This window comes from Etheostoma cragini, chromosome 24 (assembly GCF_013103735.1).
Source record: "Etheostoma cragini isolate CJK2018 chromosome 24, CSU_Ecrag_1.0, whole genome shotgun sequence".
NCBI classification, from domain to species: domain Eukaryota; kingdom Metazoa; phylum Chordata; class Actinopteri; order Perciformes; family Percidae; genus Etheostoma; species Etheostoma cragini.
The window spans coordinates 335,330-344,439 of NC_048430.1; the positions used below are offsets into that span (position 1 = coordinate 335,330).

Genomic DNA, 9,110 nt, shown 5'->3' on the forward strand with positions numbered 1-9,110 from the left:
TAATATTTATTTTATTTGTGTTTATTTGTATTTATTTTATTTATTATTATATTTACAATTATTTACTATATTTATTTTATTTATTATTTATTATAATTATTTATTATATTTATTATTTATTATATTTATTTATTGTATTTATTATTTAAAGTTTCCTTTCCTTTGTTTCTGTCTGCAGAGCTCTCGACAGGAACTACTTTATCTCATGAGTATGAACACTGCTCTGTTTATCTGAAGTCATCTGACAAGCCGCTCTATTTATAACACACACACACACACACGCACACACACGCACACACGCACACACACACGTCCCATTTTAAGTTTATATAATTTTAATTACCCAACTGTCGCTGCATGTTCTTTTTCTTCATAGATAAAACGTTATTTACTACAATGGAAAAGTGCTTTTTAGATGCAACGCATCTCATGAATGAAAGAGAAAAAATAAAATAAAATCTAATTTCAACAACAACATACAGCAAAGGGAGGAAAAAACTCATCTGGAAAGTAACTAAAGCTGTCAGACTTAAGTACTAATGTAATGGAGTAAAAGTCGAGTAGAATATCGTCATTATACACAAGTGCAGTACCTGTGCAACGAGATTGAAGCAAAATCCCTTTAAAGTGTCAACACAAAAATATAAAAAAATGTAAAAATATAAAAAGGTAAAAATGTAAAAATAGAAAAAATAACAATGTTAAAATATTAAAATAGAAAAAATATGTAAAAATATTAAAATGTAAAAAAATATGTAAAAATATAAAAATATAATATAAAATGTAAAATATAAAATGTAAAAATATAACATGTAAAAAAACATGTGAAATTATTAAAATATAAAATGTAAAAAAATACCGTTAAAAAAATAACATGTACAAATATAAAAATATAAAATGTAAAAATATAAAACATAAAAAAATAACATGTAAAAAATAATGTAAAAATATTAAAATATAAATTGTAAAAATATAAAATGAAAAAATATTAAAATATAAAATGTTAAATATAAAACGTAAAAAATATGTAAAAATATTACAATATAAAATGTAAAATATAACATGTAAAAATATAACATGTAAAAAAACGTGTGAAATTAAAATATAAAATGTAAAAATATAATGTTAAAAAAATAAAATGTAAAAATATAAAACGTAAAAAAATAACGTAAAATATTAAAATATAAAATATAAAAATATAAAAAATAACAATGTAAAAATGTAAAAATATAAAACGTAAAAAATATGTAACAATATTAAAATATAAAATGTAAAACATAGCATGTAAAAATATAAAATGTAAAAAAACGTGTGAAATTATTAAAATATAAAATGTAAAAATGTAAAAATATAACGTTAAAAAATAACATGTAAAAAATATAAAAAGTAAAAATATAAAAAGTAAAAATATAACATGTAAAAAAATAACGTTAAAAAATAACATGTAAAAAATATAAAAAGTAAATATATAAAAAGTAAAAATATAACATGTAAAAAAATAACGTAAAAATATTAAAATATAAAATTTAAAAATATAAAATGTAAAAATATAAATGTAAAAATATTAATATAAAACGTAAAAATATAACGTGTAAAAAAATAACATGTAAAAATATAAAAACATGTAAAATGTAAAAATATTAAAATATAAAATGTTAAAATATAACATGTAAAAAAATATAGGGAAGTGATGTGTGAGTTCAGAGTGGTTTTGGCTTTTGGGAAGAAACTGTTCTTGAGTCTGTTAGTCCTTGCTCTGATGGGGGGGGATCTAACTTCTACCTATTAATACCTTGGCTGTGCTTTAAGATTTGTTTTGGGGCATTTCCACCTTCATTCAATAAGACAGCTAGGTAGGATGAAGACATGCAGGAAATCATCAAAGGTCGGATTCAAACCCTGGACCTCTGCGTCGAGACATGACCCCTCTCAGCACAGGTGCGCCTGGTCTACCACTGGACCAACCCGGGCACTGGACTGGGTTTCTAACCTGACGTTATAACACCTGTCGTTAGGGGGCAAAGAAAGACGGTTAATTAAAATACAAAACAACCATTTCTCGACGTTATGAAGGACGAGCCGTGCACACGTTTGATCTGCGTTTTCACTTTTTATTGCATCCCATCCAAAGTGCTGCTGTCTGACAGGAAGTTCAGTGGTTTTAGTAGCTCTTTCACAATAAAAGGTGAAACATTGGACACGGGAGCAGGATTTTAAACATATATCAGGGCTGCTTCCTCCGAGACAATCAGTCCACTAGTCGAGTAACATTTATTTTGTCATTTTTTATGCTTTTTCGTGATGAATTACGTATTTCCAAGAAATCTCGGACACTTCTCTGGTAAACACAAGATTTAAAGCGGAGTTTGACACGATTCTTTGTGGAGATCTGTCGATTAAATCAATTAATTAATTAATTAGTTGACAACTTTGGTTTGTTTGTTTGGTTTGTTTTGATTTTATCACGCTCATAATTTCGGCTCCCGATGATCACAAAAACAATAGAGAAAATCGTCGTGCGTTTTGCGAGTAAACTCTTATTTTCTCGTGTTCCGAGTGAAAAAAATAAAGCTTAAATACCCAAAAGTATAAAGTCAATTTTCACAGATGTGTTTTTTTTAAATTTACTTAACTTTTTCCACCGTTTTTTAAGTTAAATAAACGCAAAATCTTTCCAAAAGTCAACGAGAAATCGTGTTAAATTATCATTAAATTTTTTTAGCATTGACTGAAATAATCATAATTATATATTAATGTCCCCATAATCGAGCAGCCATGGTTCGTTAGTTGTGGACAGCCCTGATATATATCTGTGTGTGTGTGTGTGTGTGTGTGTGTGTGTGTGTGTGTGTGTGTGTGTGTGTGTGTGTGTGTGTGTGTGTATATATAATAACAGGTCTTAAAGAGTAATTTAACCATTTTCCTCACATGAAACATTTCCAGGCGGTGAGGACCGAAACAAATACTGCTTTTTGTGAATAAAAAGGCACATTTAGGCAGAAGATACAACACACAAGACATCTAACGTCTACAGCAGGGAGACACATGCAGTGATAACATGTATTATAGTGTAATATAATAACATAATAACATAATATTTATCCCAGACTCCTTTGCACTAGGCTCCACATTTAAATATATATATTTTATTTAACTCCCCATTGCACTCATGCCTCTATATTGTGTATATTAGTGTGTATATTTTGTTTTGTGTGTGTGCGTTTTTTCAAAGAAAACGTCCTTGTGTGTGTGTGTGTGTCCTCATACCTGGCGAATGAAGCTGGTTCTGGTTCAGGTTCTGGTTCTGGGGGACTTCTTTCTGGACCCCTGGGGGTCAATGTAACCCCCCATGGATCAATCCGCCTCCGAGCAACAGGGTCAACATGGTCCCTAAAGACTAGACTGAGGTCAAAGTCTCCCGCTGCAGATGTTTCCCGCCATGTTTGTTTTAATCCTTCTTCTTCTTCTTCTTCTTCTTCTTATCCCACTTCTTCTTCTTCTTCTTCTTATCCCACTTCTTCTTCTTCTTATCACACTTCTTCTTCTTCTTCTTCTTCTTCTTATCCCACTTCTTCTTCTTATCCCACTTCTTCTTCTTCTTCTTATCCCACTTCTTCTTCTTCTTATCCCACTTCTTCTTCTTATCCCACTTCTTCTTCTTCTCCTTCTTATCCCACTTCTTCTTCTTCTCCTTCTTATCCCACTTCTTCTTCTTCTTCTTATCCCACTTCTTCTTCTTATCCCACTTCTTCTTCTCCTTCTTATCCCACTTCTTCTTCTTCTTCTTCTTCTTATCACACTTCTTCTTCTTGTTATCCCATTTCTTCTTGTTCTTCCACTTGTTCTTCTTCTTCATTAACGCCCCAGAAACGGGAGGAAAGGAGGAGAAAACTTACAAAAAAGGTGGAGTTTGGTTTTGGAAAATGTTGAATTTTTGGGCAAATTTAATCCAAAAATCCTTCCATTTTTAGAAATAAAAAGAAAAACACTACCTGAGGTTTGGTTATTAATCAGCATCTCTACGACATAACATACAAAATACTTTTAGTAATAGTGTAAATTTAAATGTGGAATATATCTCGGACTTAAAGAAGGAAAGAAGAAGAAGAAAGGAACTTCTATAACAGGGAGTGCAGGATTTTCCTTCTTTAAGTCAAATGTGTTAAAATGACCCATTATAAAAAAATAAATGTTGCTTTTTTAAATCAGAGAGGCTGCGATTTCCAAACTTGTCCAGTTGGAAGAGTCCAGAAAACATGGAATATATTTCATTAAAATCTTAAAATCCAGTGTGAAGCACAGAAGTCCGGTTTAACCCTCGTGTAGTCTGCCCGGCAACAACGAAACACTATTTTTCCAACATTTGTGTCACTTTTTTAAGCCGTGGGTGCTTTTTTTGATGCTTTTTCCAAAGTTCATTGATATTTCTAATGTTGACGTTTTCAGTGCTTTTTTTTTTTTTTTTTTTTTTTTTAAAGGCCCAGTTTTTGGGATCAGTTTGAGTCTGAAGCGGCTGGGATGAGGATCAGCAGGATCTAAATCTGAGGCCATGGTTCTCCGCAGGAATCAGATGATGGAGGGCTTTCTTCAGGTAGGGAGTGAGTCCTTACCCCAGGTGGAGGAGGTTTAAGTACCTCGGGGTCTTGTTTTTGCGAGTGAGGGGACCATGGAGAAGGAGATTGGTTCCTACCCTCACCTATGGTCCTGAAGGCTGGGTCATGACCGAAAGACCAGATCCAGGGTACAAGTGGCCGAAATGGGTTTCCTCAGGATGGGGGCTGGTCTCCTCAGGAGGGGGGCTGGCGTCTCCCTTAGAGACCGGGTGAGAAGCTCTGTCAACCCTTGGGGGGGTCGGAGTAGAGCTGCTGCTCCTTCATGTCGAAAGGAGCCAGTTGAGGTGGTTCGGGCATCTGGTGAGGACGCCTCCTGGGGGGTCCCTAGGGAGGTAGTCCAGGCACGTCCAGCTGGGAGGAGGCCTCGGGGAAGACCCAGGACTAGGTGGACGGACGTCCAACTGGGAGGAGGCCCTGGGGAAGACCCAGGACTAGGTGGAGGGACGTCCAGCTGGTAGGAGGCCTCGGGGAAGACCCAAGACTAAGTGGAGGGACGTCCAGCTGGGAGGAGGCCCTGGGGAAGACCCAGGACTAGGTGGAGAGATTATATCTCCAACCTGGCCTTGGAGGAGGCCTCGGCGCCCCCCAGTTGGAGCTGGTTGATGTGGCTCGGGAACAGGAAGTTTGGGGTCCCCTGCTGGAGCTGCTGCCCCCGAGACCTGATACCAGATAAGCGGTTGAAGATGGATGGATGGATTTTTTTATGATATAAAAACTGAAAACGGGTCAAATTTGACCCAAAGACAACATATTTAAATTAAATTCCCAGCTTGCGTTTGTCTGAGGATGTGCGACGTTTTCTGTGTTTTCTGACCCGACGGAGTCGAGTTTCGGTGGTTTTTGGACTCCAAAGCTCCCGGAGAGAGAAGCCGAGACAGAGTCAGAGTGGCACGTTCATAGTCCTCTCATGTTCAGGATCATCAAACTAATGAGTTGGCACATGGACGCGGCTTCACCTGCACATTTACAGACCAAGCACACATGTCCTGAATATGAACATGGAGTGTAAGCTATAGCTGGAATAGGCATTATATTGGAATAAAGGGTGTGTGTGTGTATATGTGTGTGTGTGTGTGTGTGTGTGTGTGTGTGTGTGTGTGTGTGGTAGTTGCACACACACGATCTAGGAACTTCGGAATAATTACAGCATCACTGTATTATTTTATCTATCCAGATATATCTATATCTCTTCCAAACTTTTCCCGAAACTGAAGCTTAAGCCGTCTTCTTCGGCGAGCTGCAGAGCCGCTCCTGATTGGCTGATTCTCCAGCCGCCAGTTAGACCCGCCTTTACTGCAGAGGTCGTCCTTCGTCACAATGATATTTGAGTTTGTCGAACACGGCGGGGAAATTAAAGAATGTGCAAAGACGCTTACGGCCGGTCCCGTGTTACAGAACTACACGACGAGGTAAGGCTAATATCTGAAATATTAAAGCATGTAAACACATAAAAACATCAAATACTAAAAAGGTAGTCTCGGTATTCCTCACATTCCAAATGCCGAATGTGACGATTTGGACAAGTAGTATGTGCTAACACTGAATTTATGTCACTGTTTCTTCCTTTTTAACCCTTGTGTTGTCTTCCAGTTAACCAGTAACTTGGCCTTCCACGTCCAATTGGGAAAAAAATGGGTCTTTTGCAAAGTTTTTGTCATTTTTTCTGATTTATTTCTCACTTTTTCCAGCTTTTGGCGCTTTAAAAAAAAAACTGAGCTGGTTTAATAACAGGTTTTTACACTTATTTTTGGAAGTCATGGTCGACAAATCTCATTTGTATCAAATTATACATGTTTTTAGTTATAAAGGCAGAAATTATGATTAATTTTAGTTAATAGTTAAGATCAGACAATGTTTTAAAACCATATTAAAAAAGAAAAAAAATAATTCAAATTCTATAAAATTAACTAAAACACCCCAAAAGTTCAATGAAAGTAATTCATTTTACCAGAAGAACGTTGCATGAAATCATCCAGGTTATTTTTGGGTAATTTGGTTGAAATAAATCCATATCTTTGACATAAAACACTTAGAAACGGGTCGGTTTGACCCAAGGACAACACAAGGGTTAAAATCTTCAAACGTCATGCATGGGAAGGCGTTGAACTCCAACCCCGTCTCCTACTGAAAATGTAACAGTCTCACATAATTAGCATTTAATTCTCATGAGAAATAACTGTTTTGATGCAAAAAAGCATCAAAATAATGTAACAGCCTTACATTTTCTCGCCATGCTATTTTTTGTAAGGCTGGTACATTTTCAGTAGGAGGCGGGGTCGTAAACTCGCTTCTTCTGGACAAAACGCTCATTTTAAGCAATTTATGAGCTCTTGAGGTATGATGCGGGGGGGCGGGGGGTGGAGGGGGGGGTCAGGGGGATGGAGGGGGGTCAGGGGGGTGCAGAGTTGCCAAAAACAGGAAGCAGTTGAGGTCCGACTTCTTGCAACCATGTTTCTCACCTAAACTCAACCCGGTTCATTGCACTAGTAAACAGGTTTCTTAGAGTCCGCGTTCTTCTTTTGTAGTCCACCAAAACCTCATCTGTCAGTGGATGTGTCTTCAACGCAGTCGGGACTAAATGACAACATCCTGCTGGACCACTTCCTGTTTCTAAAGACCCCCCCGGCCCCCGGTGCAGTCCTCGCTCCGACCACGGCGACGGGTTTCACCATATTCGTGTTTTCGTGGCTCAGCCCTTGTTGTCGACAGCGACCGGCAGCAGAGGGACGGCCGCCTCGCCTCTCTCCGCCTCGACTCCGTCTTCCACGACGTCTGTCCTGGCTTTGCTGTCGGCCATCTTCTTCTTCTTCTTCGCCTCCGTGTCCCGTGCGCCTGATTTGGACGTGGGGAGCGGCGGGATGTCGCGGCAGTACGCCGGCGGCGGCGGCAGGCAGGGCACCAGGTGCACCTCGCCGCTTTCCCTCATGAGCTGCACGCAGGTGTAGAAGTCCTGCGTAGAGCGGCTGGTGGCGTCCGGAGCAGGGAGGCGTGGACGTCCCGTCACGCTGTACTCCGTCCCCGCCAGGGACACGATCTCCGGCCTCGGCCACGCCGCCGGCACGTCCGGCGGCGTGGCCGAGGCGTCCGGCGGCGAGGGGCTGTAGGGCGGCAGGCCGTGCACGTAGGACATCAGCTGTTGGGCGGTGAGCTGGCGGCCGGCGGTCGCGGGCGTCACGCGGCCGCACGGAGACATCGGGGCGTCCCCCTTCTGGTCCACGGGCTCGGCTTGGACGCCGTAGTCCTTCGGCGGGGACGGGTAGACGTCACCGGGGCTGACGTGCTCCCAGACCTCCTCGGTGTAGCTCGGAGGTCGGTAGCTGTGGAAGTTTCTGAAGTGGCGGTTGACTTCCTCCAGGTTCCCCTTCTGAGGGAAGAAGAGAGGGAGAGAGAAGAAGAGATACATGAAAAGGAGGAAGGAGAAATAAGACGGCAAAGGAAGGGACAGACAGACGAAAAAGGAGGAGAAAGAAGGACCAAAGGATGGAGAAAGACAACAGTAAAAAGGTATTGAAAGAAAAGAATGAGAAGCAAAGAAAGTGGAGAAAAGGAAGGTTTGAAGAAGGAAAGTGTTAGAAAACAGGGAGAGAAAGGAGAGAGAGATTAAAAGGAGGATAGAGCAATAAGACGGCAAAGGAAGGGAAAGATGAAAAATGAAGAGAAAGAAGGACGGATGGAGGGAGGAGAAAGACATCAGTGAAAGGTATGAAGATCAATGAAGAGGAGGGAAAGGAAGTAAAAAAACATGGAGAAAAGGTCAAGAAAAAGAAGAAAAAATACAAATTAAAGGAGGAAAGTGTAAGAAAACATGGAGAGAAAAGAACAAAGAGATTAAAAGAAGGACAGAGCAATAAAAAAGCAAAGGAAGGGACAGACAGATGAAATGAAGAGAAAGAAAGACAGACGGAGGGAGGGAGGAGAAAGACAACGGTAAAAGGTATTGAAAGAAAAGGATGAGAAGGCAAAGGAAGTGGAGAAAAGGAAGGATTGAAGAAGGAAAGAAAAAAGAGAGAAAAGAGAGAAGAACAAAGAGATTTAAAGGAGGACAGAGCAATAAAAAGGCAAAGAAAGGAAAGAGATGAAAAAGGAGGTGAAAGAAGAGAAATGAAGAGAAGGGAAAGGAAGTAAAAACAACATGGAGAAGAGGTGAATAGAAAGAAGAAAAAATACAAATTAAAGAAGGAGAGTGTAAGAAAACATGGAGAAAAACGAGTGATCATAAAAGGCAAGAAAGAGAAAGCAGAAGGAGGTGGTAGGTACGAAAAGAAAGGATGGAAAGGAGGAGTTGAGGAAAATAAATGAGTAAATGATGAGTAGGGGACGAAGAAAAAAGAGAAAGCTAAATGTATGGGGGGAGAAGAGAGAAAAGATGGAGAGAAAATAAAGGGAGAGAAGAATGGAAATGGAAAGGAAATGAGGAATAAAATAAGTGTGTGTGTGTGTGTGTGTGTGTGTGTGTGTGTGTGTGTGTGTGTGTGTGTGTGTGTGTGTGTGTGTGTG

At 39.2% G+C, this 9,110-nt stretch overlaps 1 protein-coding gene across 1 annotated transcript in view; it reads right to left on the reverse strand.

Moving 5' to 3' along the window:
* Nucleotides 1–7,226: 7,226 nt before the first annotated feature.
* Nucleotides 7,227–9,110, reverse strand: part of LOC117939679 (growth hormone receptor-like) — a 27,817-nt gene continuing 25,933 nt past the window's right edge. Inside the window, exon 6 of the mRNA XM_034865168.1 lies at nt 7,227–8,185. Within this exon, the coding sequence (XP_034721059.1) occupies nt 7,303–8,185 (883 nt within the window). The 3' untranslated portion in view covers nt 7,227–7,302. The remainder of the gene's footprint in view (nt 8,186–9,110) is intronic.